We start from the raw sequence: 19,585 nt of genomic DNA on the forward strand, positions 1-19,585 counted from the left end.
TGGTAGACATGGGGTTTTGCCATGTTGACCAGCCTGGTTCTTGAACTCTTGACCTCGAGTGATCTGCCCACACCCTCCCAAAGTGCTAAGATCTACGTGCCAGTCATGAAACACTATTTTTATAAGAGTAATATATAACAAATACTTAAACCTACTGCCAAGTTTAAGAAATACATTTACCTTTGAAGGCTTCTGGGTCCCCCTTCTCAAATGGAACCGCCACCCGAATCGACCCTTGCTTTTCTTTTTTTTGAAATGGAGCCTCACTCTGTCACCCAGGCTGGAGTGCAGTGGGACTTTCTCAGCTCACTGCAGCCTCCATCTCCCACGTTCAAGCGATTCTCCTGCCTCAGCCTCCCGAGTAGCTGGGATTACAGGTGCCCAAAAAGTGGAAACAACATAAATGCTCACATCTTTTTTTTTTTCCCCTGTTTTTGGGCTTTGTACAATATTGCCTGTATTCTTGAAAAATTGTATTTTCAGAGGTCTTAATGTTTTAAGACTGATCCATGTAACTGAAGACCTTTCACTACTATAAAGTTTTTCATTGTATGAATGTACCACAGTTTATTATCGTTTCTCTTACTGGATATTTGGATATTGTCCAGTTTTTGACACTGCTGTACCTGGTAAACATAGGCAAGAATATTAAAATTCTTAAATTTTGTTAATCCAGTAGGGGTGAAATGGTATCTTGAAGTTTGGGTTTGAATTTCCCTGATAGCTATTGAGGTTGTTATGGACCATTCATATTCATTTGCTGTGCAATAACTGTGTCCTTGGCTATTTTCTCCATTGGATCATTTTTCATTTTCTTAGTGACTTAAGGAATTCTTTATATATTCTGAATAGCAGAATGAATTGGGGGAAGTGCCTCATCTTTTCCCATTCCTTAACAGCATTTGTGTTGGGTACTCTCATATTCCCTTGCACATGTGACAGAGCTCACCTCCAAAACCTTCTGGACAGGGAACTGTCTTTGTGGGGAGCCATTAACTTGTGATATATTTCTATTCGTGGTTGCAGGACTAGTCAGATTTGTTTCTTCCTGAGTTTGTTCTGGTCGTGTATATCTTTCTTTCTTTTCTTTCTTAATTTTGATACAGAGTTTCACTCATGTTTCCCAGGCTGCAGTGCCGTGGTGCAGTCTTGGCTCACTGCAACCTCTGCCTCCCAGGTTCAAGTGATTCTCCTGCCTCTGTCTGCCAAGTAGCTGGGATTACAGGTGCCCGCTACCATGCCCATCTAACTTTTGTATTTTTTTAGTAGAGATGGGGTTTCACCATGTTGGCCAGGTTGGTCTCGAACTCCTGATCTCAGGTGATGCGCCCATCTTGGCCTCCCAAAGTGCTCAGATTACAGGTGTGAGCCTTTGTGCCCGCCTGGTCATATATATTTTTCTAGGACTTTATTCCTTTCCCCTACGTTTTCAAATCTGTTGACATTAATTAGCTCACAGTATTCTCTTTTTGCATCTGGAGTTATATCCCCCATTCTTTTATTCCTGCTATTTATTTATGCCATTTCTGGATTTTCAACCAGTCTTTCCATAGTTCTTGGCTTTATCAAACCTTTCAGTGTGCCTTTCTGTTTCACTGATTTCTGTATTTAACTTCTTTTCACTTTTTTTTTGTTTATTATGTTTCTTCTTAATTAAAATTTTATTATCAGTTTTCATTCTTTTATCTTTTTAAAACTTAAGTATTAAAGGCTATACTGTGCCCCCATCACCTCTCTTTTATAATTTCTCTATCTTTTTTTACTGGATCGTTCTTTTTGGAGTTTAATTATGTTTCTGTCTTCTCATCCTAAACATTCCCTTTCTCTTAAATCTGTCATCCTCTTAAGCTTTTGTTTCATTTCTCTATCGCTTAGCATCCACCCTCTCAAAAAAGTAGTGTCATTTGCTTTCATTTCCTTACCTGCTACTCTTTAATCTTTTGTCTTTCACTTCATTGAAATCATAATCACCTAAAAATTTGACAGCCAGCTACTTCCTCTCCTTCTTAACACTTTTCCCCCTTGACTTTATTGTTATCTGGTTCTCACACATCTTTATTCTTGTTCGTCTTTTTATGTGAATTTTTCTGGCTCTTAAATATAGATATTTTCTAAGGTTTTATATTCATTTTTCTTCTCATTATCTTTCTTCTTTTTGATAAATTTTATTAGCTCCCAAATCTCTCTCTGTAGCAACATGTTTCTCTTAAATTTTAACCTGAAATTTAAAGTACCCACTAGATATTGCTTTTAAATGTCTCACTGAGACTTAAAATATGAAAACATACCTGACTTCACAAACTAGTTTATCTCTCTGGGTTTCTTAACTTGATTAATAATAGCATCTTCTCTTTGAGCTGGAAAGTATGTGGCTGTCTTCTTCTCCTTTAAAATTCACTTCCCTTCAACCCTGACCCATACCCTGCCTGTCTTCAAAAAACATCAGTTCTGTTTCATCATTTATTAATTCATCAATTATTTGTGAAGCATTGCTATGTGATATAGACACTAGTCTAGGCATTGGGGATATAATGTTGAATACAACCTTCAGGTTGCGTGCTCTGATAGAGCTTACATTCTAGTGGGGAAGCACTTATAAACAAATAAATGAACAAGATTATTCCAGGTAAAACTGTATGAAGTAAGAGGGTAGAGTGATAGAGACTGAATTGTGAACTGTTTATATCAAGTCATCAAGGAGTGTCTTTCTGTAGGTGTCACGTTTTACGTGAATAAGGAGCATGAGAAAGAGATGGTGTCTCAGAGCCATCCCTTCCTTTCCACTCTAAAAATTCATCTGTGCCTGAATACAATTAATAGGTATTATTGAATTCATTTATTTGACCCAGAGCTTCACATTTAAGAACTTTTGATTGAAGTTGAATCATGTTAAATGGTGACAGTTACTGGCTTTAGAGGAGATTGCAGTTGTAAACATGTAACTCCCATTTTAAAAGCACCTTCAGCAATCCCCTTCATTTTCTAGGCTCCTTATTATGGCATTCAGGCCGTAATCTGCTGCCAGTCTTTCCAACCCTCTTTCTTACTGCTCCTTGCCTCATACTTTATACAACATCACAGCTACTTGTAAGTCTCTGTATCTTAGGAGTTCTTGTCATCTTGTCTTTGCTCATGCTGTCTCTTCTGTCTATAATTTACCCTTTCCTCATATGAGTTCTGTCTCATGTTAAGTCTCAGTTCAAGAGCTCTTCCAGGAAGCCTTCCTTGTCTCACTACCCCTCCCCAAGATTAGGTTAAAGACCCTGATCCCTGTGTTCTTGGTTTATCCAGAGTGTACCTTTATTAATTATTGTACCCAACACATTTTATTATAATGAACTGTTTGCATTTGCCTTTCATCCACAGGCTGAAGGCAGAGCATCCTGTCTCAGTTATGTCAGTAACACAAAGTGGCACATAAGGATCCAGCAAATGATTGCTGAACTGAGCTATAATTCTAAGTAGGTGTAGCACTTGCCTGTAGTATCTCTTGTGCAGCAGAAGTAGCCATTTTCTAATTACTGGACTGGAAAGTGATGGTTACAACCTGGAAAGCATTTGATGAAATCTCTCACGATAACTTCGCAGACCAGATGAAGAAGTGCTGCAAGCTGTGTGTGGCTTAGTCACTGAGTGAATGCCCATGACACACACACAAAAAAATGCTTTGGAATAATTGTACATCAGTTGGAGAGCTTTAATAGCAGATAAGGCTGTCTCCAAATGAGTAGTTCACTTGGGATGAAGAGACAGAAAATGTGTTGGCCAAATCTTCAGGTGACAGAAATCTGGAAAGCCTAGGAAACATTTTTTAGGACCATCAGTATCTAAAAAATATTTTGGCAAGTCAAGGGATCCAACAAAATGAAGTCTCCCTGCTGGGAGTAAGTAATGTTACAAAGTGTTGGGAGAAAAAAAACAACTCAGCTGCATAAGTGCACAGTGTGGGAACATGGCAGTAGGAAATGTATAGACACTTGGTCATATACTTAGTGTGAGAGTCAGCATATGGTGCTCCCGAGAAAACTTCCCCCCTGCACCTCAAGAAAGCTTTCATTAACAAAGACACAGCATTTCCATGTACAGTGGTTAGAGCCTCAGTCATTCTGTACCACACTTGGTTATTTCTCACGTAGGCTATTCAGTCCTGGGCCTTGTGAATTTGGAGGAGCATATTTAACCAGAGACCATGAAGTCTAAAATATTATGTAAGGAATAGGCACAGAACTGGGGATGCTAGCCAGTAGGAGAGGAGACACAAGCAGATATAACAGCTTTTCAACATCTGAAATATAATCTCACAGAGAAGCAATCAAGATTTTATTTTGTGACAGCAAGGAATAATATTTAGACTAGTTGTTGGATACCATAAAGAGACATTTCATTTATCATGAGGAACTTTCTAGCAGCAATTATTATCCAAGATGGAAAGAGTTACCTGGTGAGGAAGTGAGTTTCCTATCATTTTAGTTACACAAGCAAAAGTTGGCCACCACTTGATGGGGGTGTTCTCAGAGGGCTTTTAAACATCACTTGGGTAGATGGTTAGAATGAACTCTGTGGGATCTGCTAACCTGGGCAGCCCATGATCTTTCTCCTTATTTTTTCCCCATTTGTATGCATTTACATTTTATTTTCATAATGGAAGTCTGGAAAAAAGATCCCCTTTGCTAATAAATTTGTGATACTACATGCATTAGATTTTGTCTGTATGCTTTCTGATATGAATTTCTTTTAACTATAAACTCTTTCTTTCAATAGATGGACGACCTCATTGGGAGGTAGAAGGGAAGATAATCAGGGAAAAATGTCAAGGGGTAAGAAATTCACCTTAATTCTTTTTTTTTTTTGAGACGAAGTGTCACTTTATCGCCCAGGCTGGAGTGCAATGGCGCGATCTCAGCTCACTGCGAGCTCCGCCTCCCGGGTTCACGCCATTCTCCTGCCTCAGCCTACCGAGTAGCTGGGACTACAGGCGCCTGCCACCTCGCCCTGCTAGTTTTTTTGTATTTTTTAGTAGAGACGGGGTTTCACCGTGTTAGTCAGGATGGTCTCGATCTCCTGACCTCGTGATCCGCCCATCTCAGCCTCCCAAAGTGCTGGGATTACAAGCTTGAGCCACCGCGCCCGGCCCACCTTAATTCTTAAGAAATATTTAAGACACTGAATAGAAAATTGAATAATGCTGCTTTATGGTATGGATGACTCTTTTGTATATTGATTAATAAAAAAGTAAAATTAGGCCGGGCATGAGGCTCATGCCTATAATCCCAGCACTTCGGGAGGCTGAGGCAGGAGGATTATTTGAGCCCAGGAGTTCAAGACAAGCCTGAGCAACCCTGTGTCTACAAAAAATAAGCCATGTGTGGTGACATGCACCTGTAGTCCCGGCCACTTGGGAGGCTGACGTGGGAGGATCACCTGAGCCTGGGAGGTCGAGGCTGCAGTAAGCCATGATCATGCCACTGCACTCCAGCCTGGGTGACAGAGTGAGACCCTGTCTAAAAAAGTAAAATTTCTAGAGGTGATGTTCCCCTTCCCGAGTCCAAGTGATCTCATTGTTCAGTTCCCACCTATGAGTGAGAACATGCGGTGTTTGGTTTTCTGTTCTTGTGATAGTTTGCTAAGAATGATGGTTTCCAGCTGCAAAAACAATTTCTAGAGGTTTGGAAGTAAAATACTTACCTAGTATTAAAGCAAATTAAATTAAAGTTTAGAAAAGATAGCCAGTTAGTGTCTTGTTTTTTCCCTATTGCATACAGGGGAGAGAAACTAGAAATGAAAGACCATCAGAAGGTTCTTATTGAAATTATCATTAATTTCTCTGAGCTCATTTAGGAATAAAAACAAATTCAATAAAGAACATATGTATAGGCCTTCATGGAGAAGTAAAAAAGAGAAAGAACATATGTAGTAGGTAAAAGGAGCAAGACAAGTCCTTAGGGAATTGTGTACTTAACACACTATTTCTAACCCTTCAGCTATTTAGTTAAGCCTTCTAGGATTCTACATTGAAAGTTTTGGTCTTGTTATTGTGGTTGGAATGGAGACAGAGTATTTTCTGGGCTAGGGAATACCACTTCCTACAGTGCTTTCCAAACATCTGGAGCAATTTAGGTTGAGGATTGCATTTGGTTTGGGGCTAAAGATTTTCACCTTGGGTTTTGTAAAATTATTTTTGATGTAGATACACGTTTTGTTTAATCCTAGTTTGTTTAATCTGTCATGCAGGCTGGAGTGCAGTGGCGCAGTCTCGGCTCACTGCAACCTCTGCCTCCCAAGTTCAAGCGATTCTGCTGCCTCAGACTCCTGAGTAGCTGGGACTACAGGCATGCAACATCATGCCCAGCTAATTTTTGTATTTTTAGTAGAGATGGGGTTTCAACATGTTGGCTAGGCTGGTCTCAGACTACTGACCTCAACTGATCTGCCCGCCTTAGCCTCCCAAAGTGCTGGGATTACAGGTGTGAGCTATTGTACCTGGCTCCAGTTTAGAACATTTTGAATGTAAAATTTAAGAAAAGAAATCTAAACTCAGGCCGGGTGCTGTGGCTCACGCCTGTAATCCCAGCACTTTGGGAGGCTGAGGCGGGCTGATCATGAGGTCAGCAGATGGAGACCATCCTGGCTAACATGGTGAAAACCTGTCTCTACTGAAAATACAAAAAATTAGTCGGGCAAGGTAGCGGGCGCCTGTAGTCCCAGCTGCTCGGGAGACTGAGGCAGGAGAATGGCATGAACCCGGGAGGCAGAGCTTGCAGTGAGCCGAGATCATGCCACCGCACTCCAGCCTGGGCAACAGAGCGAGACTCCATCTCAAAAAAAAAAAAAAAAAAAAAAACATAGTAACATGTAATATTCAGTAGAGCAAAACATCTTACTACGTAGTATGTAAGACTTTTTACTTCTGCTACAACCAGAAACCCAATTGGCTGAGTAAAAAGCAGTTTCTCTTTTATTGATTAAAGGTCTTAATCTCTTTCAAGACTGAAGTATCCCTATAGTAAATTTCCAGATGATGTATATGACTAGCTGATGTGCAGAATTATCTATGCTGGAGCCTTGTAGTTAAGACTCATGAGTTGTGATGTGTTTAACAGGTGCATTTCATTTTTAGTTCTGAGTGTAACACAATCTTGCTTTCCATCCTTAGGCTCACATTGTCCTTGAAGTTCCTCCATATCATAACCCAGCAGTTACAGCTGCAGTGCAGGTGCACTTTTATCTTTGCAATGGCAAGAGGAAAAAAAGCCAGTCTCAACGTTTTACTTACACACCAGGTACGAGGAGGAGTCATGATGGTTTACTATAGAGCTTTCTTTCCTAATGAATAAAAAGTTATTTAATGAATCCTATATTAGAATGTTTAAGGTAGAGTGCTTATAAACAATGAAAACACCAACAGATGCTCATTCTAAAGTTTTGTTGACTTTAAATATTATATGTGGTCTCAGTTGGTATTTTGTAATAATATAAGGAAATTAGAAGATGAATGATAGTTTTAAGGTCTTTTTTTCAGAATTTTTATCAAAAATTCCCAGCATTACAGAGGGGCAGGTGTTTGTGAGTATGTGTGTGTTCCTGGGTCATGAACTCCCCTTGTACCCTTAGCACCATAAAAAGGCAGTGTGGCCAGACACAGTGGCTCATGCCTGTAATCCCAGCACTTTGGGAGGCCGAGGCGGGAGGATCACCTGAGGTCGGGAGTTCAAGACCAGCCTGACCAATATGGAGAAACTGCCCCTTTACTAAAAATACAAAATTAGCCAGGCGTGGTGGTGCAAGCCTGTAATCCCAGCTACTCGGGAGACTGAGGCAGGAGAATTGCTTGAACCCGGGAGTGGAGGTTGCAGAGAGCCGAGACTGCATCATTGCACTCCAGCCTGGGAAACAAGAGCGAAACTCTGTCACACACACACACACACACACACACACACAAAATGAGCTTTAACAGAAAGGTAACATGATCAGACTTGTGTTTCAAAAACCATTTTCCCCATATTTCTTTTCTTTATAAAGTGTCAAGAACCAGTTTAATCTTTTCTGAAATTAGTGACTGAGGAGTGAGATTTACATGAGGTAAGTCGAAGAAGGTGATTCAAACACCAAGAGTGTTTTGAATATACAGACAGAACATCAGTGACGATAAAGAATGTCAGGTTTTGGGGAAAGATGAGAGGGGATAGGATTTAAAATGGGCCTTAGAGGGGAGAAGGAACAGAAGGGAAAATAAAAAAGATGGATTGAGATGGATGTAGATGAAGAAAGTTTGTAGATTTAGTAATGGAGAGTTTAAGGAGCTTCCATATGATAGCTTTAGGTTTTTTCCCACAAAAAATGACAGGAAGTATCCTATTGTGAGCAGAGGGAAGTTTGGGTGATTTCACAGGTGGACAATCATGGAGAATGTTTGAAATTGTTTTTGTAAAGAGAGAGAAAGTTCTCTACAGAAACCTGGTAGCATTCTAGACTTGATTGAAGGTTGATGTTGATCATCAATTTACAGATACTATTGTAATTAATCCTATAATTAGGGGTTTAGGTTTTTTTTTTTTTTTTTTTGAGACGGAGTCTTACCCCTGTTGCTTTGGCTTGAGTGCAGTGGTGCAATCTTGGCTCACTGCAACCTCTGCCTCCCAGGTTCAAGTTCAAATGATTTTCCTGCCTCAGCCTCCCAAGTAGCTGGGATTACAGGCACCCTGGCTGATTTTTGTATTTTTAGTAGAGACGGGGTTTCACCATGTTGGCCAGGCTGGTCTTGAACTCCTGACCTCAGGCAATCTGCTTGCCTTGGCCTTCCAAAGTGCTGGGATTACAGGTGTGAGCCTCCGTGCCTGGCCCAGGGGTTTAATTTTCTTTTTCCTCCCTTTTTGTTTTTCATACCAGTTGGTAACAAGTTGACCTGCCATTTAACTTTCTTAAGTAGCACTCAAATTCTTCAGGGCAGGTGGCAAGGTATGCATCTCCTCCAGAATGGGGTATAGCAAACGTCCTGTCCAAAGAGGTTATTAAATACTGTTGAGATGAGGGATTGTAGACTCTAACCTGAATGAGAAGGAAGAGGGCTTTCCAGATTGCAATAAGAAAAGCAAAATCAGTCAAGCAGATTAGGGGGTTTGATTACTACCTCATAATGGTAGTAATTGAAAGGCAAACCAGGAGAGTTTGCTGCCTTTCAGCCCATGAATTGGGAGGACAATAAAAAGGCAGAATCCTAGAGGATATTAATTTGGGAATGGAAATCAGTAGAGCTCTGGAATGGAAAGAAAACATTCGATTGCACTATAACTCATCACTGCCCTTATGGTTGATAGATGACAAATCAGGTGGCATAAACTAACAGAAGAATAGGCACACAGGAATGTTTGTATAGTACTCATTCTGGTTGGTTACTGTCTTTCTCTGTAGCATTTAACTTTTTTCATTTTTTTCTAAAATGAAATTTTGAATAAAATTTTTCTAAAATGAAATTTTTAATGAAATTTTTACAAAAGCCAGTACATTACTGTAATTTTTTTTTTTAAAGATAGGTTTTTTTTAAAAACATTCAAATTCTCGGCTGGGCGCAGTGGCTCACGCCTGTAATCCCAACACTTTGGGAGGCCAAGTTGGGCGGATCATGAAGTCAGGAGATGGAGACCATCCTGGCTAACACAGTGAAACCCCGTCTCTACTAAAAATACAAAAAAATTAGCCAGGAATGGCGTCGTGCGCCTATAGTCCCAGCTGCTGGGGAGGCTGAGGCAGGAGAATGGTGTGAACCTGGTAGGCGGAGCTTGTAGTGAGCTGAGATCATGCCACTGCACTCCAGCCTGGGTAACAGGGCAAGACTGTCTCAAAAAAAAAAAAAAAAAAAAATTCAAATTCTCTTCTCTTCTGAGACTATCATTCTGTCCTTCCAGATTCCTTTGATCCACATATAAACAAAATTTTTTAAAAATGGAAATGGGACCAGCCTGTATATGGTTTTGTAACTGAACATTTTAATTTTTCTTCATCGACAGAGTTTTACAGAATTGTAATAACTTCTTAGTATTCTGTTGTATGACCTGATCTCTGTTATGTTAGTGTTATTTTGTTTATCTCATTAATTTGTATGAATTCTTTATTTAGAGATTCTAACCTTTTGTTTGTTTATGGCAAATAATTCCTTTTAAAATTTTACTTATACAATTTTTAGATAGTCATATTGTTACGGGACCCTTGAGGTGTCACTTTGCCAGCCGGAAACCCCTGTGGCTAGTGGCACCTTTGCCCATGGCCCCTCTGGGCCCACTCGGCCTGGCAAGCTACATGTGGCTCGCGCTACCGGCCTGGATCCCATGCCTGCCAAGGGTGAGCAGAGTGGGAAGGGGTGTGTGAGTAAGCGAGCGTGGAGTCGGCACGCTGGCTATGGAGGGGCTGGCAGCTCTAGGCACCAGCATGGGTGGTGGCTCCCTGTGAGGCTGCAGCTAGACCAGGGATACCACAGGCAGCTTCCATGGCTGGCACTGGGGAACATGGTGGCCCCCAGAAACTTGGAGATGCCAGGAACCTCAGAGCCCCAAAGAGAGTGTCACAGCCCTGGCTCAGGGAGCTTCTAGGTCTGGGCTCCCTAAAGACCGCAGCTCTTCTCTCCTTCTTGGTGCTGCCAACATGGCGAGCAAGGGGCCTCTTTCAACCCTGTTTGTGTTACAACTCTTTCAGCCCCACTGAGTTCTTGTCCTATGCCCAGGAAGACTGAGGTACGCGGACAAATGGAGGGTGAGTGGGACGAAGAGGAGCTTTTTTTGAGCAATAGAACAGCTCAGAGAAGACCCACAGAGGGTAGCTCCTCTCTGCAGCCAGGGTGTCCCAAGTGTTCAGCCCTCAGCAGAGAGGAAACTCTAGAATGGGTAGCTCCTCTCCACAGGCAGGTTGTCCTGTTGTCTTCTCAGCTCTCAGCAGCTCTCAGCAGAGAGGAGACCCTGAGGTGGGTAGCTCCTTTCCACAGCTGGTCGTCCTGTTTTCTCTTTTTGAGTATGGCTGAGTCCAGGTTTTATATGGGCTTCAGAGGAGAGAAAGTGCATGCTAACTGTTCCATGGGGTGGCCGTGGGTGGGCCCGGAAAAAGCACCGTAAGTTTGCATTCTGGTCCGCAGGACTGGCAGCCCAGTCCCCAGGCTTCAGGCCTTCTCCAGCTTGAAGGTGGGGCTTCACTGGTGACCCACCCCTTTCCGCCCAGGAACCTGTCTGCCTCCTGTTGCTTTTCATGGTGCCCAGGTTGTTTGTGTCAAGGGGTGCCTGCAAACCAGGGTTGAGCTGCCCTCACCCCTACCTCGACATCCCTCCTGTGCTCGTCAGTGCCCGAAGACTGAAGGGGGCTGAGGCAGCAGGGGGCTGGCGTGTCAGCACTGCCCCAAGCATACACACACCCTGCTGAGTTGCAACATCGCCTGGGCTCGGCCTCAACTTCCCTCCAAGATTGAAATGGGCACCAGGAGCAGGGAGAGGCCAGGTACCAGGAGCAGGCACCTCTGAGTCTGTTGGGGGAGGTGGACTTTCTGGGTCCCTGAGAGTGCAGAGATGCCTAGGTCAGCAGCCATGGTTTGAATGGCTGTAGCTGTACCCAGGATGGTGGGGCTTCTGCCTGCTACCACCCCCCTCCCCCCGCCAAGAGCACAGGGATGCCCAGGTCAGCAGCTGCAGCTGGGTGGCCACAACTGCACCCAGGAAGTACAAGGCTCCCGCCCTGCCAACTCAGAAGATGGCGGGGCTTCCACCTGTTCCCAGCTCTCACCAGCTCTGTGGAGCATGCAGTGCTGGCCGCACCTCGCCCACTGCAGCCAGTGTCATGGCAGTGGCCACTCCAGATGGGCAACCACTGCCATCAATAGTTGCTTTTTTTTTTTATTAAAGTATTTCTGAATTTATTACCTTTTTGGCAATCCCTTTGCAATAGGGATCCAACCAATATCAATATCCAGTGGAGGGATGATCATTAATTGCAAATGGCTGATTCTTTTAGGGTTTTTAAGTTTTATTTTTTATTTTTATTTTTGTTTGAGACAGAATTTCACTCTTGTTGGCCCAGGCTAGAGTGCAGTGGCGTTGTCTCATTTCACTGCAACCTCTGCCTCCCGGGTTCAAGTGATTCTCCTGCCTCAGCCTCCTGAGTAGCTGGGATTACACGGGTGCATCACCACGCCTGGCTAATTTTGTGTTTTTAGTAGAGACAGAGTTTCATCATGTTGGCCAGGCTGGTCTCGAATTCCTTACCTCAAGTGATCCTCCCACCTTGGGCTCTCAAAGTGCTGAGATTACAGGTGTGAGGCACCGCACCCAGCCCGACCTTCATTATTTTACATGTCGATGTCTAGTTTTCTTCGCGCCATTGTTGAAAACCATCGAATGGTTTTGGCACCCTTGTTTTTGAAGATTAGTTGACCAAATATGTGAGGATTTATTTCTGGACTCTATTCCATTACATTGATTATGTCTATCCTTATGTTAATATTACACTGTTTTAATTATTGTAGCTTTGTGTAGTAAGTTTTTAAATCAGGAAGTCCTGATTTCCTCCAACTCTGTTCTTTTTCAAGATGATGTTGGTTGTCCTTGACTTGGGTAGAGTGATGTCTGGTTGGTGCTGCCTATCTCATATAAGCCAGGGATGAATCAATGCCTTATTTATCCCAGCTTGGCTTTTGGTCTGTGCCCATACCTGGTTTATGCCTTGGACACATGGGAAAAAAGATCATGTTGGCTATTTGGAATCTCTTGAGATTCCATGTGTATTTTAGAGTGAGTTTTTCTATTTCTGCAAAAACTGTCACTGAGACTTTGATAGGGATTACATTGAATCTGAAGATCACTTTATATGACTCAAGGACATCAATTTTTTTGACAAAAGATCACTTTGGAGAGTGTTGTCATCTTAGCAATATTAAGTCTTCAATCCATGAACCTGGAATGTCTTTCCATTTATTTAGGGCTTCTTTAATTTCTTTCAGCAGTGTTTTATAGATTTCAGTTATGAGTCCTGCCTTCCATGGTTAAATCATTTCTGAGTATTTTATTGTGTTTTGATGTTATTATAAGTGGAATTGTTGGCTATGCACAGTGGCTTATGTCTATAGTCCCAGCACTTTGGGAGGTTGAGGTGGGAAGATTGCTTGAGTATGGGAGTCCGACACCAGCCTGGGCAACACAGTAAGACTTCGTCTCTACAAAAAATAAGCATGAGCATGGTGGCGCATGCCTGTATTCCAGCTACTCAGGAGGCGGAGGTGGGAGGATCACTTGCCGCAGTAACCCAAGATTGCACCACGGCACTCCAGCCTGGCCGACAAGAAATTGTTTTCTGAATTTTTATTCAGATGTTTATTGCTAGTTTATAGAAATATAACACTATTTTTGTATGTTGATTTTGTATCCTGCAACTTTGCAGAATGTATTTGTTAGTTTTTTTGTGGATTTTAGTACTTTTTTTGATCCCCACATGATGGCAGAGGATCAAGTGAGATGTGTGTGAGAACCATTGTAAAGCAGAAGTTCTATGAATGTCAGAGTCATGGTTTCTAGTGTATGATGCAACATGTAAAACCAGATGATTGGTAGGCTTCCGATCAGGGATCCCAAATTCAATACTTTATTAGGCCCTAGGGCTTTGTTTTTTGTTTTAGTTACTTAATTTTGAATAGGTAATAAATACACAGTGAAAAACATTCAAAAGACTAAAATAGTATGTAGTAAAAGGTAAACCTCTGAATTCTGTCCTTTAGTCACCTAGTTTTCCTTCCTAGCAGTGACTCTAGCATAGTTTCTTGTGCCTCTTCCCAAAGATATTCATATTATACACAAGCAAAACGTGTATGTGTATACATATGTATGTACGTCTACACATACACAGAGAAATACCCGATATTTTACATGAAGTTCCTTAAAGGCATTTGAGTTTGCCCCTCAGCTTATGCTGTAGTTGTGTAACCTAGCATGAAGGCCTGTCAGAATTATTTTATGTATTATATAATAATATTTGCTTTAATCATTTTATTTTCAGTTTTGATGAAGCAAGAACACAGAGAAGAGATTGATTTGTCTTCAGTTCCATCTTTGCCTGTGCCTCATCCTGCTCAGACCCAGAGGCCTTCCTCTGATTCAGGGCATTCACATGACAGTGTACTGTCAGCACAGAGAAGTTTGGTTTGTTCCATCCCACAAACATATGCATCCATGGTGACCTCATCCCATCTGCCACAGTTGCAGTGTAGAGATGAGAGTGCTAGTAAAGAACAGCATATGATTCCTTCTCCAGTTGTACACCAGCCTTTTCAAGTCACACCAACACCTCCTGTGGGGTCTTCCTATCAGCCTATGCAAACTAACGTTGTGTACAATGGACCAACTTGTCTTCCTATTAATGCTGCCTCTAGTCAAGAATTTGATTCAGTTTTGTTTCAGCAGGATGCAACTCTTCCTGGTTTAGTGAATCTTGGCTGTCAACCACTGTCATCCATACCATTTCATTCTTCAAATTCAGGCTCAACAGGACATCTCTTAGCCCATACACCTCATTCTGTGCATACCCTGCCTCATCTACAATCAATGGGATATCATTGTTCAAATACAGGACAAAGATCTCTTTCTTCTCCAGTGGCTGACCAGATTACCGGTCAGCCTTCTTCTCAGTTACAACCTGTTACATATGGTCCTTCACATTCAGGGTCTGCTACAACAGCTTCCCCAGCAGCTTCTCATCCCTTGGCTAGTTCACCACTTTCTGGGCCACCGTCTCCTCAGCTTCAGTCTATGCCTTACCAATCTCCTAGCTCAGGAACTGCCTCATCACCGTCTCCAACCACCAGAATGCATTCTGGACAGCACTCAACTCAAGCACAAAGTACAGGCCAGGGGGGTCTTTCTGCACCTTCATCCTTAATATGTCACAGTTTGTGTGATCCAGCTTCATTTCCACCTGATGGGGCAACCGTGAGCATTAAACCTGAACCAGAAGATCGAGAGCCTAACTTTGCAACCATTGGTCTGCAGGACATCACTTTAGATGATGGTAAGTTCATCTATGATATGTTCTTGAAATAGTGTAGATTCAGGAACTTTATTCTCCCAAGTGTCATGAAAAAGTTTCTATGGATTGCTTATTGGCATATGGTTGGGCTTTTAAATAAGTTGTTATTAGAAATATATGTTAATATATAATTTTGCCTGGCACGGCGGCTCACACCTGTATCCCAGCACTTTGGAAGGCTGAGGCGGGTGGATCACAAGGTCAGGAGTTTGAGACCAGCCTGGCCAACATGGTGAAACCCTGTCTCTACTAAAAATACAAAAAATTAGCTGGGCATGGTGGTGCAGCCTATAATCCCAGCTACTCGGCAGGCATGCAGGAGAATCGCTTAAACCCGGCAGGTGGAGGTTGTAGGGAGCCAAGATCACACTATTGCACTCCAGCCTGGGCAACACAGCAAGACTCCGTCTTGAGGGGAAAAAAAAATTATATATATATAACTTTGAGGATAGATATGAAAATCCATGCCTTAGCATCTGCTTTGCCACTAACATCTGTTGCTGAATATAGCATCTTTTCTTCCAGAATATATAGTGAGATCACAGTGTCTAGAGAATGGAATTCAAGGTCGTTAGTTCCATAAATATTACTGAATCCTGTCCTTTTGCAAGATGAAGCTAGATGCTGGGAATATGAAGGATGTATTAAGATAGAGATCTCAGCCGGGTGCAGTGATTCACACCTGTAATCCCAGCACTTTGGAAGGCTGAGGCAGGTGGATCACTTGAGCCCAGAACTGCAAGACCAGCCTGGGCAACATGGCAGAACCCCATGTCTACAAAACAAAATACAAAAAATTAACCATGCATAGTGGTGTGGGCCTGTAGTCCTAGCTAACCAGGAGGCTAAGGTGGGAGGATCACCTGAGCTGGAGAGGTTGAAGCTGCAGTGAGCTGTGATCATGCCACTGCACTCCAGCTTGGGTGATAGAGTGAGACCCTGCCTCAAATGAAAAAAAGATATCTGCAGAGATATGTAACAGATTTCACAGGAAAGATTCAGCAAGTCTTCTGTGAGTAGGTGACATTTGAGCCAAGTTTTGGAGGATGAGTACAGTTGACTTTCTGTATGCATGGGTTCCGCACCTTGGATTCAACCATCTGTGGATTGAAAATATCTGGGGGAAGAAAATGGATGGTTGCATCTGTATTGAACATGTACATACAGACTTTTTTTTTTCTTGTCATTATTCCCTAAATAATATAATATTACAACTGTTCCCATAGCATTTACATTGTATTTGGTATTATAAATAATGTAGATATGATTTAAAGGGGGGATGTGAGTAGATTACATGCAAATAGTATGCCGTTTTATATAAGGGACTTGCGCATTCATGGATTTTGGTACGAGAGGGTTGTAAAACCAGTCTCCATGGACATAGTCATTTCTCAGTGTACTCAGGGAATTGGTTTTAGGACCGCCTGTGTACAACCAAATCATGCATGCTCAAGTTCCATGGTCACCCTGTGGAACCCACATGCAAGAAAAGCAGCTGTGGTCTCAGTGCTTTGGGAGGCCAAGGTAGGAGGATTACTTGAGACTAGGAGTTTAAGACCAGCCTGGGCAACATAATGAGACCTCATCTCTACCAGAAAAAAAAACACAAAAATTAGCTGGGTATGGTGGTGTGTGCCTGTAGTCCTAGCTACTAGGAAGACTGAAGTGGGAGGATCGCTTGAGCCCAGGAGTTCGAGGCTGCAGTGAACTGATCGCATACTATTGCACTCCAGCCTGGGTAGCAAAGTGAGACCCTGTCTCTAAAAAAATTAAAAAGCCTTCCACATATGCAGATTTCACATTTGAGAATATTCTTTTTTAGATCCATGTTTGGTTGAAAAAAGCTGTGTATAAGTGGACCCAGGCAGCTCAAAGCTTTGTTGTTCAAGGGTCACCTGAGTATGTTTTCAGTAAATGAAGATCAGAGGCAAGTCAGATAATATAGCAGAAATAGAGAAGAAGGATGTGTTTGTCAGGGAAGGATATGTCTGTGGTGGGGTGAAGTATGGGGATGGAGTTGGGGGATGGGGTGATTGGTACAGTGCAGGATGGTTTTAAAGCCATGAGGGGACATGTCAGGTCATTTGTGTGTAAACAGAAGGTATATGTGTAAACTAGAGCAACACCTAAAATTTGCATAGCATTCTTCTATTTATTATCTAATCTTATCATTCCTCAAACTCTGAGGTAGATAGTGACATTTACAGAGTTGGACTTTTGAAAGATCACACAACTAGTAAGCAGCAGAACTGAGACTGGATCAATCCAGTCTTTTTCTTGTGGCACTACAGCTGCCTCCCAGAAATAGCAGGCCATGGTGGTTAGAATAGAACTCTGTACTAAACGGAATCCTTTAAGGTTTTTCTAATTCCTGGAGAATATTCTCCAGAAACGCATGTGCACAATTTCACTGCATTAACCCATGTTCACAACTGCATCTAATCTGCCACACTGTGTTTGGCGTACTTGAGGGCTCTGCTATTTAAGCTTTTTGCTGTTCTTTGTGCACAGCTGGCGTAAGTGTCACTCCCTACGAAATGATGAAACCAAAACATGGAGAGCAGGCTACTTTTATGCAAAACAGATTTGAAATAAAGGCTTATGCAAATATTGGCTTTAAAATTGTTACCTGTTTCTTCTTTTAGCAGTTTTAGACTAACTCTTCACATTGCTTTTCACCCTGAAACAAGGAGTGAGACCTTGAGTCACTCATTTGTGATATAACTGAAGATAGGAGATATATTGAGTGGGTCTTTAAGGGCATTTCAGCTCATTTTCTTTACCAATGAAGATATTTTTTCCTTCTAAAAAGAGCCCAAAGCTAGAACCTGCTCTTTCTAATTTACCACAAGTTGAGAGATTTGAGGGTGGAAGGTAGGATAGGCAACAAATCAGATTTCTAGAAAGGTTTTGGGAAAATGTATTTCATTATTTGAATATATTAAGATTTGTTACAAAAACAGAAGCTCTGGAAAGGTGGGGTCTGTGAGGGCAGCTGTAAAAGCAATTTTATTTTTGCCCCCTTTATTATGGTAGAGCATACAAGCAAGAAAGGGGCCAGGTGCCATGGCACACGCCTGTAATCCCAACACTTTGGGAGGCCGAGGTGAGTGGATCACCCAAGGTCAGGAGTTCCAGCCTGGTCAATATGGTGAAACCCTGTCTCTACTAAAAATACAAAAAAATAAAAAATTAGCCGGCGTGGTGGTGGGCGCCTGTAGTCCCAGCTACTCGGGAGGCTGAGACAAGAGAATTGCTTGAACCTGGGAGGTGGAGGTTGCAGTGAGCTGAGATCACGCCATTGTACTCCAGCCTGGGTGACGAGAACAAAACTCTGTCTCAAAAAAAAAAAGCCAGAAATGTTCCTAGATTGTAGACCCCCAGGGACTAGCTATCACATTCGCTCATTGCCACCCCTCAGGGGACTTGATAGAAGCTCAGTGCTGCCAAGCAGTAATTACAGAGGGGGAAGAGCTGGACACAATGGTGTGCACCTATAGTCCCGGCCACTTGGGAATGTGAGATGGAAGGATCACTTGGGCTCAGGAGTTTGAGTCCAATCTTGCCAATACAGTGAGACCCTGTCTCTAAAATTAAAAAAAAAATAAGGACAGAAAAAACTGAAATGCGCTTTTTTAATTTTTTTGTGATGGTAGTCTCACCCTGTCACCTGGGCTGAAGCGTAGTAGTGCAGTCTTGGCTCACTGCAGCCTCGATTTCCTTGGCTAAACGGATCAATCTTCCCACTTCAGCCTCCTGAGTAGCTGGGACTACAGGCATGTGCCACCACACCTGACCAATTTTTGTTAAAATGCACTTCTGAACACCTTAGATTATTGGCTGTATAATTTTTCCAAATTGAATTTTTGATGCTTAATTTAAGCTCCAGAATGAATTTATCTTTATTTTTATTTTTATTTTTTGAGACTGAGTCTCTGTCACCCAGGCTGAATTGCAGCGGTGTAATTACCGCTCACTGCAACCTCCACCTCCCAGGTTCAAAGAGATTCTCCTCCTTCAGCCCCCCCGAGTAGCTGGGACTACAGGCATGCGCTACTACACCTGGCTAATTTTTGTATATTTTAATAGAGATGGGGTTTCGCCATGTTGGCCAGGCTGGTCTCAAACTCCTGACCTCAGGTGATCTGCCTGTCTCAGCCTCCCAAAGTGCTGAGATTACAGGCAAGAGCCACCATGCCCAGCCTAAAATGAATTTTTAATATTTTTAATTTGACTCATTTATTATGGATATTTGGATTTGCCTTTGAAGATAGAATTTCTAGATGCTTAGAAAGTCCTAAAGTTCTGCAGCCTTTTAATGTAAATTCAAATTAGCTGGGTGTGGTGGTAGGCGCTTGTAATCCCAGCTATTTGGGAGGCTGAGGCGGGGAGAACTGCTTGAACCCAAGAGGTGAAGGTTGCAGTGAGCGGAGATCGCACCACTACACTCCAGCCTGGGTGACAGAGTGAGAGACTCCATCTCAAAAAAGGAAAAAACAACCTTTTAACATAAATCCATAAAATAAAAATTGAAATGGCT

The 19,585-nt window shown here is 42.3% G+C and overlaps 1 protein-coding gene and 1 non-coding gene across 6 annotated transcripts in view; both read left to right on the plus strand.

Annotated features, from left to right (window-relative positions):
* Positions 1-19,585, plus strand: part of NFATC3 (nuclear factor of activated T cells 3) — a 154,132-nt gene that overhangs the window by 100,662 nt on the left and 33,885 nt on the right. For all 5 annotated transcript variants that reach the window (XM_025370212.1, XM_025370213.1, XM_025370210.1 and 2 more), the window contains 3 exons: positions 4,762-4,817; positions 7,154-7,280; positions 14,020-15,027. In XM_025370212.1, coding sequence (XP_025225997.1) covers positions 4,762-4,817; positions 7,154-7,280; positions 14,020-15,027 — 1,191 coding nt within the window. The remainder of the gene's footprint in view (positions 1-4,761; positions 4,818-7,153; positions 7,281-14,019; positions 15,028-19,585) is intronic.
* LOC112614878 lies at positions 12,571-12,705 on the plus strand. Its single transcript, XR_003117182.1, has one exon. It is a non-coding gene; the product is annotated as a small nucleolar RNA SNORA48 (small nucleolar RNA).

The sequence above is a fragment of the Theropithecus gelada genome, chromosome 20 (assembly GCF_003255815.1).
Source record: "Theropithecus gelada isolate Dixy chromosome 20, Tgel_1.0, whole genome shotgun sequence".
NCBI lineage: Eukaryota > Metazoa > Chordata > Mammalia > Primates > Cercopithecidae > Theropithecus > Theropithecus gelada.